Source organism: Nyctereutes procyonoides, unplaced genomic scaffold (genome assembly GCF_905146905.1).
Source record: "Nyctereutes procyonoides isolate TBG_1078 unplaced genomic scaffold, NYPRO_anot_genome, whole genome shotgun sequence".
Classification (NCBI taxonomy): domain Eukaryota; kingdom Metazoa; phylum Chordata; class Mammalia; order Carnivora; family Canidae; genus Nyctereutes; species Nyctereutes procyonoides.
In genome coordinates, this window is record NW_026575035.1 from 19,505,707 (window position 1) to 19,520,611 (window position 14,905).

The window sequence follows — 14,905 nt, forward strand, 5'->3', positions numbered from 1 at the left end:
TCCGGGTCTTCTGTGCCTCTCCAAGAGCGTCCAATTACAAAAAGACAAGAATCCCCTCAGGGGCAGCTAACAGCCCGCGTGTTCTCCCTCTAGCCCGGTCCAGTGTGCGGAGGGCTGTTTCCCTATTTACACTTTGATTTACCCCCGTGGTCTTTTTGGAGTCTCTCGGGCTGCCTTAGCTTTGCAGACCCTCCAGGGGGTCACAGATCCTCGCGAGGTGAGGGCTGGAGGCGCAAGCGCGCAACAGAAGCGGGGAGCCTCGGGGGCTGCTCCACACCCTGCACCCTGCAGTCCTTCCGGGCCCCTGGGCCGGGGAGCCCAAGGAGCCCGCTGCAGCGCACGGATGATCCGCGCTCCCCGCGGGTCCCCGGCCCCCGGGACCGGCGCCGCGTGGCACAGCCACCGCCACCAGGGGCTGGGAGGAAGGGTGGGGACGCAGCGACGCGAGAGGGGAGAGGCACGAAAGGGGAGGGGACGGCCGCGGAGGGGGCGGCGGGAGCGGGGTGGGGCCGGGGCGGGCCCGGGGGCGGGGCTGCGGGGCTGCGGGGCGGGGTGCGCCACAGCGCCCCCTTGCTGCGCGCTCCCCGCCGTGCCCCCGGGCGGCGGGCGGCTGGGGCTCCGCAGCCCCTTTGTGTGCGACGCGCCGGCCGGGAGGAGCGCGGCTCGGACACGGCGGAGGCTCCGCGGGGTCCCACCGCCCCGGCCCGGTCCCGGCCGCGCTCTCCTCCTCCTCCTCCGCTCCTCCCTCCTCCGGCCCCGGCCCCCAGACCCGAGCTGCAGCCATTGGGCCGCGAGCAGCCCCGCGTCCTGCCGCGCACCCTACCCCGCCCGGCCCGGGGCGTTCACCCCCCCACCCCCCGCCCCGTCCCCCTCTTCATTCCTCATTCCTCCCCCCATCCCAGGCCTCCAAGGTGGAGGAAATAAACTAAAAGCAGAGCAACTCAGAGACTCCAATAAAACGCCCAGGACCTAGAGCCCGAGCGCGAGCGCGTGTGCCGGGCGGCGAGGGGCGCGGGAGGCGGGGATGGGGGGGCGGGCGGGGGGACAATGAGCGCATGAAGTTACCTGCCCGGAGGCGGCGGCGGCGGCGGCGGCGGCGGCGGCGGCGGGGCCGGGAGGCGGCGGCGGAGCAGGCTGCGCGCTCGGCGCCGACGGGTGCGCGCCGCGGCTTGGGGGAGAGTTGAGCGCTTTTCCCCCCTCTTTTTTTTTTCTTTTTTTTTTTTTCTCCTCTTCTTCTTAAACAAACCACAAACGGATGTGAGGGAAGGAAGGTGTTTCTTTTACTCCTGAGTCCAGACACCTCTCTCTGTTCCGTCTAAGCTTGTTTTGCTGAACACTTTTTTTTTTTAAAAAAAAAAAAAGGAAAAGAAAAGGAGTTGCTTGATGTGAGAGTGAAATGGACGTAAGATTTTATCCACCTCCAGCCCAGCCCGCCGCTGCGCCCGACGCTCCCTGTCTGGGACCTTCTCCCTGCCTGGACCCCTACTATTGCAACAAGGTGAACCTCTGCTTTTGTTTCCACCGTGTTCTTGCTGCTGGATCCCGGGAGGGGGGCGGCGGCGGCGGCGGCGGGCCGGCTCGGCTGCCGGGGCGGGTCGGCGGAGGCCGGTCCCGGGCGCGCTCGGCTCGCAGCCCGCTACAGCCCTGCGTGCGCCTGGGTCGTAAATACCGTGCAGCAGCCCCAGGGGTTTGCCAAACACCGCGATTGTGCGGAAAGTGACACGATTTGCTCGGATCCTTTCCTTCCTGCTGTTCGCCACTAAGGCTCCCTGCCTGGGTTTGCCGGGGGGCGTTAAAAAAAAAAATTCAGAGAAAGCCACGGAATACTTTGGGGGGTGTGTCTGGGGTCCGGGAACGGAGGCAGAGAGTGAGAGAAGTCAGTGTATTTTCTAGTTTCCCCTCGTCCCTCCCGCCCTCTCCCGGGCTGCGGGGACCCGCGGCACCGCTTCCCTGAGCGGGATTAGTTGCCAGGGGAGGCGCCGGGAGTCGGGGTGCAGGGACGGGGGGACGCCCCCGCCCCCCCCCCCCGGGAAGGCTGCTCCTCACGTCTTTTGTTCCCCATCCGCTTTCAGACGCCGTTCTGCGGCCCGGGGTGCAGCGGGGAGCCGGGCCGGGGACAGCTCCCGCTCGGGGGTGCGCGCGGCAATCGCAAGTTTGTCCGGAGCCGGGCGAGCGCGTCGAGTTCACGTCCGCAGCTCCAGCGCTCCCGCGGGGCCGGGGCAGGGGCAGGGTCCCGGGCCGGGCTGCACCCCCGGCCCGGTGACCCCAGGTGCCAGGGCCGCGAGGCACCGGAGCGCGGCTGGCGGGGCGGGTGGCCCGCGGCGGGGGCGGGGGCGGGGGACCCGGCCCGGGCCACTGCGGGGCTCCGCTGGTCCCGTGGACGGAACGGCCCGGGGCTGCGAGGGGAGGGGGTTGGTCTCGGCGCCTCTCCGACGCTCGGCCCCGGGACGGCCTCCGGGAGCAGCCGCGGGGCCACGGCCGAGCTCGCCGGGGCTTGTTGGACGTGTGCGAGCCGCCCGGCCCGGGCGCGTCGGCGGGGAGGGCCGCGTTCTCCGCGGCGCGGGGCGAGGGGTCGGGGCGCCCAGCTCGCGCCCAACCTGCCTGATCCTCTAGCCCCTGCGAGCAGTTCCCGGTCAGCCCCTCCGTGAATTCCACTGGATAAGTCGTTGGGACTCCTAACATTTGCCTGGCGGCGAGGCATCATCAAGCAGCTTTCTTACGCGGTACAGAGGTATTTAGCGCGCTGCATCCTCAGCCCCCGGGCTCCCCACCACGCCAGCGCCTCGCAGCCCCGAGCCTCGGTCAGTCGGGACACACACGCGCACACGCACACACACACGCACACACACACACACACACACACACTGTGAGTTAAGTGAACCACAGCTCCAACTCCGTGCAGAAGCTCCTTGATGTCGTGCACAGTGCAAAGCTCTGTAAAAGGGCTGTGCTGTGTGCCTGTGATGGATAGGCAGGTCTGGAACGAAGGACACGTAGGCTTCTGCGAGGCAGAAAGGCTTTTTATCATGCGGGGAGCTCTTGAGCCAGAAACAGGTTGGAAAGCTCCGGTAACTTTGGCAAGAGAAGTTTGTGTGGTGAAGTTTCATCATTCGTTAGTGGCATTAGTTCTTTCATTCCAAAATCTGTTTTGCTTTTCTAAGCAAGTTATTTTGTGCTTGTAACGTGCTGTTTTGCTCATATGACACCATTACCAATACTAATACGAATGCTAAAGCAGCAGACCTGTCGTGGATAGTAAACACATCCTCCATGGTAGTAACCAGTACCAAAAAGTCAGAACCATTTTGGCAGTGAAACTGGACAAATCTTATTAAATTTATCGGTGATTTTAGGCTCCAAAAAGAAGGTAATGACTTGGATACACATTTCACTTGTCATTCTTGTGATAGTAGGGTCAGATTTAATTTAAAAGTTAAATGCTTTGGAAAATCAAGAATTACTTCAATATATTAAATCGTTTTCCAATTAAGTGCCTTAAATAATTTTCGTGGGTTGTGCTGTGAATTGAATAAATTAATTTAGAAAGTCTTCAGAATTTCTTTACTAGCTCATTGAAGTTCCTTTTAAGTCCCCCCCGTGTATGAGGAGCAAACTGTTCTTTTTAAATGCAAATTAGCCACCCTTTCTATAGACTAGTTGCAAGTCTTCTATTTAACTTATCCAGGGAATAATGGATTTTTAAAGATGCAAAGTCATGATATACTTCTAATAGTAGGAAGAGACTTCATGGAAATGCTTCAGGAAGATCGCCTTCCCCTGCCTTTCTCTGTATAGCAGTCTATCAAATATATTTGTCACTGATCCCAGATTATATTAAATACACTGAGTAGGTTTGGTAGGCCCCAGAAAACCCAGACACTAGTTTTTTTCTAATCCATCATGACCAGCACTGGTACACGATTTCTGTCCAGCTTGACTATTTTAGTTGCTTAGAATGTAGTCCACTAGCCTTCATTTTTGCAGTGACCCAAGTGGATTTACAGGGATAGGGAAGATGAGCAGAAGTTTGGAAGATGTGAAATAAGAAATCTCTGGCTACATTTAGTAAAAATAAGTTGGATCAGACTTCCCTAAAAGAGCCAAGACAGCAAAGTAAACCTTGCGTCTTTGAGAGGTGTCATGAATATGTGGCTTATTACAAGAAACAGTCACTTTGTCAGGTTATTTGTTTTTAATAGGGTGATAAGATCATACGTTAATAATTAGCTTTACTTTAAATCTGTCAACACTTTTATACTTAAAGTTGGTCTGCTAAATCCCAGTGGAACCGATATCTTTATGTGCTTCAGGATCATGCAGTTGTGACTATAGTTTTCCCACTGATGTTTTTTTTTTTTTTTTTCAATGTTGGAAGAGACCCTAATCCACAAAATGAGTAGCCTCTTCCCCGAAGCTTTCCTAAACTAAAAGGAGGCCGTGTCACCCTGCTGACACTCTCTGGCTCTAAACGCTACTTGCATTTTTCAGTCAATAAATTCAGGAGGAGGATTTTTTTTTTTGGAAACCGTTTAATCCACTGTTGCTCTATTGTAAGGGTGCATTATGTTTTGAACACATCACTATGCAAACTGGCCTCCATTTTCGCATAGCCCATTGCGGGAGAAAAGTGAGAACAATGCGGATGATGTTGGTTATGGCAACGGTGCGAGGCATCTCTTGTACAAACAGCCAGAACGGATGGCATGCTGCTGTATATAGGTCAGCCTTTGAAACAGCAGCGCAGCCCTTAGACTGGACAGATGCATGCAGGCTGAAAGTAACAGCCTTCACCTCCTGGAACTTAAAGCATGGTCACATTTCAGACACTGAGGGACTTACCATAGTCAGTTTCATCTAATTAAGACTATTTTAAGTAACGTTGTATCCCTTAAGTGAAATCACATTTAGGGAGCCCATAACTGGAGTGCAGTAGGAAAATAGAGTCCTATTTTTTTTTTTTTTTGTTCTAGTGGAAGATGTCAGAGCATCAGTTTTTAAATCTATACCTACGGAGTAATAACAGTTCCTTTCAGTTTCTTAGTGCAGTGTCATTTGTAAAGATTGTTTTCACTGATTTTATGCTAAATTGGGACAAAGAAGTGGCACTTTTTCATTTTTACAATGATGTGATGTGTTCAGTTATTGCTCAGTATCTGCCCACATGAGGAGCAGTAATACAATGATGTTATGACATGGCTAATCACAGGGATGCTGACCTCTGCCAGCAGTGGGAGAGGAAATAATGGTCTGCACTGTTCTCAGTGGTTGCTTTTGTCGAATCAGGTCCTGAATCTTTCTTTGGTTGGTTTAGACATAGGGAAGTCCAAGACACAAACCCATGCTTAATACATAGTTATATACAGAGTAAAGAATAATGGCCGTTTGGGATGTTGGGCTTTTGTCATTGAAATGAAGAAGGACAGTGTATAATCTTTTCCTATAAACATAGGAAGAAGGACCTATTTGTGATGAACTCAGCATTGAAATGTCAGGGCTAAACACTCAATAACTTTTGAGAAAAACGAGATTCATTGTTGTCTCTGCTAAATCTCCTTTGAGCTTATTTTCCTATTTAGTTAGAGCATTATGTCTCATAGTTAGATGTGTCAAAACTTATCACATCTAAAATACAGGATGTGCAAGTACATTAAGGTGGAGTCATTATTCCTACTTTAATTAATAAGTGTAAGAAAAAAAAGAGGAGGGGATGGGGAAAGGAGGAGGAGGAGGAAGGGGAGGGTTATAAGCAATCTAGAGCATCATGCTTGATTAGTTCTCTATCCACCTCCATAACTTCTAGGACTTCAGTAAATTCATATTTGATACTTGGAACATCATTAGTATGATTAAAACTCCCCTGGGAGCTTTACTGGCTGGATCTTCCTTAAGTTTTGAGGTCCTAAAAATGTGGCTTAAATAGAATTTTTATAGGCAAGAAAGAGCATAAAACAAGCAATCATATGGTTTTGACCGCTAAATCAGATATCCTACAAAAACCTCAAATGTAGCTATCTTGACTTTGTGGGATATTTCACTGTCACAAATTCCAATTTTAAGTGTCTATGCAAAAATTATAGTTAGGGGTTTTAGAGAGATCAAATGCTACTTATAACATGGGTTATGGGGTTTAGTATTCTCACAGTTTATCATGTATCTTTACAGTTCCTGAATGATGATAGTAAGCAGTGTTTTAATGTTTTGCTTACTTAGAAAAACCAAACTGACAATGAAATATTATCTTAATATACTGCTTATTGTAGATCTTTTTTAAAAGACATGATCACAAGGGATGTAAGAACAGGAAAGATGTAAGGCACTTGAACCTGGAAGACGACGACAGGATGGTTCCAAGTTTAACAGTGGCTTCCTTGGGATTGAACCTATTGGTTTCAGCGTGTGGAACTATTTTTGTGGTCATACTTTTTTTTTGTGATGGGCTCAATTCAAGAGAGGGTAACATAGAGAATTGGAGGAAAGTTTTATTTAGCTACAAAGGATGATTTATTCTAGTGTTTTCCAACATTTTGCCAGGATACTAGAAAGTTGAAGATACCCTGGAGGTATTTCTCTACTGCCGGTGATCCTTCCTGTCCTGATTCAAAGCCTGCCCTCAGCGGCTGGTCTGTCTGTGTGCCTCCCGCCTCACCCCTCGTTCCCCCACCCCCCCTTCGCAAGCACCTCCAATCCAGCCTGTCGCCCTGGCTTCTCCCCGCCCCAATCTTAAATTGAACCTGGGAGGTCTGTCCTTTCTAATGGGAACTCTCCACTTTCTCCTCAGGAATGTGACTCAGCATTGTGATTATCTTGGAGAGCCTGCTCCCTTTCCTGGTTGTCATCATTGTTACCATCATCATGTTGACGTATCCATTCTTCCTCCAGTACCTGACCTTATTTTCTGGTTAAGGAAATTGGAATCTGCAAGTCTTTGGGCTCATACCCACTTTTTTAAAATCCCAACTTAGGCTATTCTTCTTTTCCCTACTTCCCCTTCTGAATGAATGACATAAGATCAAGCAATAGATCAAGAAAAAATAGATAGGATGCTGTGCGGGGAAGTAACCATGGTGGTCATTTCTAAGCTCTCATAGTTTCCTCCTTCCCCCCACATTTTAAGCACAGTGTATTTAGAGCTTGGAAACAACCCCTGGAACATCCCTTTGAGTAGGAAATCTTTATTTAGATTGTAAACTAGTAGGAAAGTGGGACTGTGGTCTCCCGATCCTTAGTTGGCCTACAGTAAGTTAGGTGAGTTATGCTTACAGAAAGTAAAAGGGTTAACAGACTAAAGTGTCCTCATCAGAATATGCATGGAGAACAGAATAACATGGGTAGAGTTGGACGCACAGAACTTACTTAAGTAATCAATGTAGATAACTTATCCTACACTTTAGCTATTTGAGCATGAATCTCAAGGTTCCTGGGAAGTCGTGACATAGAATATTCATCTCGTACCTCAATAAAAATGAAATGTAATGATCATGACTTGATTACATGGTGTTAACAATTACGTTTTAGAAATATTATCAGTTGTTTAAGATGAAACTTACATTGTATATAACCAAATCCAAGAATCTAAAATTGATAACCATAGGAGAAAACAAGATTGTGGTAAACCGTAGTTAATAAGTACTGTGGCCCCAACTGTAATTCTTGCCTGCAAGAGGCTTCCCTACGAAGCATCTAAATGCTTCAGTGCCACCTTGTTTGCTTAAATTGAATTTAAGCAAAATTCAAACACACAGGAATATTTTACTTTTACCAATTTTTAAGATACTTTCTTGCCTTTTCTTTTACTTCCACATTGGTGTTATTGACTGTTTTCCTTCAAAGGTGCGCTTCTCAGAGTCAGAGAGCCTATGGTCTCCATTGGTTGACAGGACCCGCAGTCGATAGTGAATCGTGTTAAATGGACTGCCCGTTAGGAAGCTGGAGTGCCAAGGCGATACAGCTTGCATCTGCCCTAATGAATTTGAAAATTTTTTGTTTTAAACCATGCATGCCAGGATTCATCCCGAAGAGCAATTTCTCATTAAAAACAGTTGAGTTATAAACTGCTTAGAAATGTAGTTTATAATGGAAGTGCCAACAGACTGTTAATTATAGCTGTTCTTCCATAATACTTTGAGACATGGAATTCACATTAACCTGAATGAGCTTTTCCTGGTTATAACATGTTTCTCCCTATAGCGTTCATTTTGAAAATGGGAACATTATATTGCTCTGTGCTTGGATGTTGATGGCGCAGCAGAAAAGACCAGAAGGAAGATAATGCCAGAAAGAAACCCCCTGCTCTTTCATGACAGGAGGTACCAATATTTTTCCAGACCTCTGTAGTTTGGTCTATGGCGAGTTTGCATTATTCGATGAGTAATTTTAAAGCCAACTTTTAAAAAGCTATCTTCAGATTTCCATTTTACTCATGAAAAATCATCATTTATACATATTTATAATACCAAAGTTCATGAAACCAATGCTACTAGTAATGCTTTTCTGTTTGTCCATTTTGGGCTTTGGAGTTTTAGATGGCTTCCGCTTTAACCAAGTATTTATTGGTTTTCATTCCTTTTATGAAACTATCCTGAAAGGACTCCTAATTAAACTAAGGCTAAGGTTGGTTGATAAGAAGCTTTGCTAGTGGCCAAGAAAATATAAAGTATTTTGAGTTACTCGGTAGACCTACAAGTTACATGTATCTGATCCACACCAGTGACAATGACAGCTTCTACATAGAAATCCATTGAAATCTTGGAGCAACTTTCTGGGGCTTAGCTAGTCAGAGAAATTGGTGTTGGGAGGGGGGATGGGTGGGTGGGTGAGTGTGTGTTTTCATGTATTCCTCATGTCCTGGATATATTTCTGGCCATAAATGCATGAGAATTTATCATAAATGGCAGAGTCTATCAATGTGTACCACAACAACAAGGGAAATCACGCTAGCTAGTAGGAATGCCTCATTACCATTCCATTTTAAGAAACTTAGCCATATGTCACAGGAGAAGATGCTTTCCAATGTGAGGGCTTTCATTGGGCATATCATAACTTGATACGATTAAAGAACTAGAGCTTTCTGAGGAAAACCATGGGCCTCTCTGAAGAAAAGACTCCCTTTTGTTCAAGAGTTGAGATGAAGACTGAGGGCCCTTAAACCTGTGTTGACTTACTCCCTAGGTAAAATAAATATAACCACGCAAAGGACACAATCCCTCCCGCTCAGTTTTCCATCCTCTCTAGAAGCCTGACTTCGTTGTGTCTGGTAGAAGTTCTGACGCTAAACCTTTAATCCACCTGTTTGCCACCAGTCTGCCAGGTAGCCACTAGAGAAAATAATTTATATGTGTCACCGGGAAGTCTTACAAGAATTAAGGAGTCAACAGAGGCAGATTATTTTGAAATCCTTTGGTGAAAGACATTCAAAAATTCAAACCACGGTAGACCTTAGAAAAATACCATATTGTCGGCCCACTCCTTGTATTTCCACTCCTCTAGGGGCATAAATGTATCTTCCGAAGTTGGACTCCAGTGATTCTTTCAGCCTGGGAGTGACAAGGGTAACCTTTTGTAGAGGGTCACAGGTGAACTGGGGAAAGCGCGGCCTGTGCGGGTAAGTCTGTAGTCCCCTCCCCTTTCATAGGTCGATAAGCTCCTCCCCCCCAGGGCCTCTTGCTCTGTCTCCACGTGGAGAGCCAAGGCTGCCCCTCCTGAGAGAGGCTTCTGGTGGGAGTTGTTGCCTGTTGTGCAATGTAGGAAGGTGAGCTGAGAGCTGAGTGTAACTGCTGCAGAGGGAATGCCTTCTTAGAGTTCCTGACTTCAGGGAAGCAAGCCTGCCCCTCTGTACCTCCCCATCTGATGGATGGGTCAGAGATGCAAAATACAGCATGCAAGATTAATTACCGAATGTATCGACTGGGTCTAAAGATAGTCCAATTACACTGAAAGCAGTGTCTGTGCACCACCTGATTTTCTTAAGTCTTTTAACTCAATTAAATGGTTAATTTAAAAAAATGATGGGTAAAGTGTAAGATTCATTGGCGTCTCCATACATTGTAAGAACCGGTTCTTCCTTTCTAAGCCAATAGGCCTCGGCCCAAAATGCCAGCAACAATTGTATAAAGAGAAATGTTAATAATAAAGAGTCAGGATAACCTTTCAACAAAAAGTATATTTTATCATTTGGCAGATGCAGCCATGAACATTAATCATAGAAACCTGCAGATAGTAGAAGCTTAATATCAAAGCTAATGATTTATTTTATGTTAATGACTTTCTGCCAGGGCATAAAAGACTGTTCATAATGGACTCTCCGCGCTATGTTCAGTTACTAAGGCTAATGGGATAATCTTTTCTCTCCCAAAATTAAGCTTTTTGAAATAAATTATGCTGTTACTTTTCAAGGTAACTCTCAAAAATTTACTGCAAAACTAATCTTTTAAGAACTGCTTAAAGAAATAAAGAGGTAGAAAAATCCCAAAGCAGCTTTTCTAGTTCATGAGCAGTCTTACTTAATTAGAGAAAGTTTGCATGTATGCTAATATCCCTGAACTTGTAATGCCAATTGGTAGTAAAGTCAGCCTTCAGTGTCCGACTGTATCTGCCTTGTGAGAGTCAGCCCCTGCGGGTACGCCCCACAATGGAACACATTTTTGTCGATTACCAGCCAATAATGAGGGGAATGGTATTAAAACATGGGTTGTTCACTGGGAAGTTTTAAAAATCATGTTTACAATTAGTTATAACCAACATTATATTTCAATAAGAGATAATTTGCCTACTAAAGTTCACATAAAGTGCTAATCATGTCTAGTGGTTAATAAAGGCCTCCTACCTCACTCCCCTGATGGCTATAAAAGGCTATTATATTCATGGCAGGAGTTCAGGTACAGCTGCTGTGTGTTAATAATGCATCATTGTCCCACTAATCAACACACCAAAGGTCAGCACCCCTAAGCACCTAAACCACCTATTCTCTTTCCAAAATATTTATTAACACCTTAAAAGCCTATCTGTTCATTTTCCTCAGCCCGGAGTCCGTTAATTCCACTCCAGGCTACTTGTGTGATAAAGGTTTTGTAACCTGAGCTAGGTCACAGAGGAGATGAATATACATTCACACTAATTTTCTCCCATAAACATGTTTCCCATTTCCACAGTCAATGACTGAATTAGTGTAGGGCTGTTACAGCCATGAGCCCCTTTATAATTAAGTAGGTGTGCTTCCAACGTGAGAATGTTTTCAGATTGTGTATGTTCTTTAAGGAGACGTTTTGGAAGAAAAACAACTTTTCAGTAACCAGAAAATCACGCGAAGTCAACGGAGCCAGTCGGCAAATGGGAAGGGATATTTATAATCTAAACAGACAGGAGTCGGTGTTAGTTTTATAAACCCGAGACAGTGGTGAAGTATTATTTGCTTAATTGTTCTCCTGGCATAGGAGAGCAATACTAGTAAAAGCTTCTTAAACCATATTTTCTGCACACAAAGAACACATCCACGTGGGATTTCCATTTTGCTAGAAAATCGTGCAAATCAATAGGCTAGCGCTTATCTGCATTAAAATTAGGTAGACAACAATTTATAGGCACCGTGATAGTGTCGTTCTCTTGATACCCTCGGTTAGTGTTTAAGATAATCCTTGCTTTTGTGTCCTCAGAGAGAAGCCAAAATGTTAAGTGAACAAGATCTCGTTTTTCCATCTTGTATTATTGTCTCTGGTTTCTCTTACTCATTTTGATAACCCTGCGTGTGTGTGTGTGTGTGTGTATGTGTGTGTGTGTGCATGTGCGTGCTTGCGTGTGTGCGTCTTCTGCCTTTATGATTTGAGAACCTTAACTGTTTTAAGGGGGGGGGTGACAGAAATGAAACTGAACTATGTTTCCATCATCAAGAGAAATGCAAAAGGCAAACCAGGGGGAGGAGCTTGCATATGTGCAGCACAGAACGTACAATGGTACATTTGTCATGCTTTAAATATATAATGCCTACAATAAAATACGTACAGGAGCAGTTGTGATCTATGAAGTCCCTGGCTCCAGTGCCATTGTTTGTAGTCTCTACGGTTGTCATACATTGTTCTTTGCACATCATACCCTTACAGCAGAATTTGACACAATTTCTAGCTTTCAGCCTGCACCATTTTCATTGCACAATATACATGAGTTTGACAGGGTGTGTTGAGGAAAACTCTGGCAAGCAATTGATATTTTGAAGTGGCAAGCGTTTCAGCAGCTGCCTGCTTGTGAAAAAGGAATGATAAGATATACTGTATTGTTAGTTTCAGGGAAAGCATTAAGGTTTAAGCTCTGTAAAAATGTACACATTATTCGTCAGTGGCGAAGCAAGTCTTTTATGTTTTTTAGAGCTTAGCTCGCTGGCTGATGTGAACTAGAATGACATTGGTCAGTAAATGAATAGGAGTACTTTGAATTTGAACTGCTGCCAATTTTGCACCAACAAAGGAACTGACAAAAGAAAGATTTTATGTGAAATGCAAAGCACACCCAATGTTTTGGGGGTGGGGAAAGGAAAGGGGAGAGAGAGAGAGAGAGAGAAGAGAGAGAGAGAGAGAGAGAGAGAGACCCACAGAGGAGAATAGCCTTTCACATGTACTTGCGAGGATACCAAATAGTTAAAACACATCCATTTTTCATGGCTCATCAGCTACAACCTGAGCTGTTTTATCTAATGTTCTTTAAAAACCTGTTGTAGACACATAGGCTTTTAGAATTTGTTCATATGGAATTTAGAGTGTTGTTCTAAATATCACACTGTGCCCTGGAGGCCTGTTGGCAGACTCTCAGAGTTGCCCACTGCTGGAGTCACCAACTCTCTCTCTGGTAGTGGGAAATTATAGTTTAATCAGTTATGGCACTTTCAGCGTGTGACGTTCATTAGCGAGGCAATTTGTCATGACTGCTAATGGTCAGAATGCATCTGCTCTCTCAGTTACAGAGCACGATAAGGAAGAAGACAAATATTTCAATATCTGATACTATTAACTTGTTTCAAATTTGTAATCCAAGGTTAGTTGCTCCAAACAGACACAGCAGCAGATTAACAAGCATTCTCTATTCAATTTCACTGGGCCCTGTTTTTAGGGATTTATGACTGTAAAGCACACTAATGTGCTCTTATGAAGGGCACAGCCGATGATTAGATGTTCAACAGAAAGTAAGTTACGAGCAGAGTACCTTCTGGGTTCATCTGGAAAGAATTTATGTGTACAATATTTTCTATAGAGCTCCGTAAATTGAAAGGTTTGATGCATGCAATATTTCTGACATGCTAAAGATTCCTCTGATGATTTTTTAAAAAGTCACTTTCCCATTGGTTTATAAACCGACCAGTCACTTTTCCAGTGAGATTAGTGTCCCGATCTATTAGAAAAGTTGTAAAATTCTAGTGGAAAACTTCAGAGTGAATTAGTAACGTCACGTTCCCCCCCCCCCACCCCGGCTGCCCCCCACCCCAGCACACTGCTTTTTAAGATCATTGTTCATTGTTCTACATGGGAAAAGTTAAAAAAGATTCCGCCAGTTGAAAAGGCTGGAATTTTTTTTTAATGTATATCTCATATTTTCTGGATATTACATCACATAGCTTGCCAGACAAAATCTTTTTGACACATTTTCATTTTTAATGAAAGGCCCTGAAATTCGGAGCATAATGATTTCTTAGAAACTGAACCCAATCTTGGTTAAAAAAAATTCGTTCTTGCTAGTAACAAAAGCTGTTACTGTTTAAGTTCCTGTTGAGCGGTTAGTTGGTACGCTTCGCTGAATGTTGTCAAAAAGGCTTTCCTCATGATTGACAACCCGGCAGGAATGTGAATGGAGATTTTAATTGCGTATCATGTGTGCATATCAGAGCGAGCGAATTCATGACTCTGCTTAGCTCCATATCTCTGCAGGTCAGCCGTGCCAAAAAATGCTCTTTTATGTGCAATTTTTCCAAAAAAAAAGAGAAAGGTGTGTGTGTGTGTGTGTGTACTGAAGTCATCCGTTATTCATTTCTAAAGTGAAACACTTGTGTTCCCCTAGCCTCAGAGTTTGAAAGTGGAACAAAAATCCATTTTGATATTTCTTTCTTTTACTCTTTGCACTCACACTTGGATGATGTAAATTCTTTTGAGTTACAAGTTGGGAAAAGTCTGCCAGAACATATTTTTCTTATGGCACTTGTTATATGAAGTGTGTTTATCTTTCTTTTTTCCTTTTTTCCCTAAAGAGTGCTTTGAAAAGAAAGAAAAAATGTAAGCCAGCGGAAAAAAGTTACTGAGGTCAATTGCCTTTCTATAACTTGCAATCTTTTAGGAAAGGTCTGGGGGTGGGTGGGTGGAGAGGCAGAGAGGTATTTCTGAGGGGTGGTAGGTGCATAGAGTTGCATCCTAATTTTGGTTAAATATAGCAAGAATGCAGCGCTGATGGTAAAATGACATTAATAAGTGCATGAATGTTCATTTCTTAGAAAAATAACTCCTCTGCCGAAAACGTAAAGGTCAAAGTTTCATTTCTGCCGTCACTTCTTTGCCCAGATGCAGTGGTGGTGATGGACCGTTTATCCTATTGAGATGTCTCACCCCAACACACGTGAGATCTTCAAAGTGGGGTAAAGCTTACTTTGTACAGAGACTCTGGCGACACCGACCCCCGACCGCTCAAGACCTTATTAATGTGAAAACGAAACAAAACAAAATGTGTGATGAATATGCTTACATAATTTTTCATTGGCGTGATGTGAGAACTTGGCATGTGGGTTGTAAATTTACTGCATAGCTACTTTTCTGTGTCATTTTGAATAGGTGAGAAAAAGATTAGTGCCAGGGTCATTTTAAATAGAACCAGAAGAATAAGTAGGGGAATGTTGAAAAGATGGTGACTTTATAGCCTTAGGATATCCCATGGGACTTAA

General features: G+C 45.1%; 1 protein-coding gene across 1 annotated transcript in view; it reads left to right on the plus strand.

Moving 5' to 3' along the window:
• Positions 1-1,314: 1,314 nt before the first annotated feature.
• The window catches only part of TOX (thymocyte selection associated high mobility group box), a 299,355-nt gene continuing 285,764 nt past the window's right edge, over positions 1,315-14,905 (plus strand). The window contains exon 1 of the mRNA XM_055318438.1: positions 1,315-1,498. Coding sequence (XP_055174413.1) covers positions 1,397-1,498 — 102 coding nt within the window. The 5' untranslated portion in view covers positions 1,315-1,396. The remainder of the gene's footprint in view (positions 1,499-14,905) is intronic.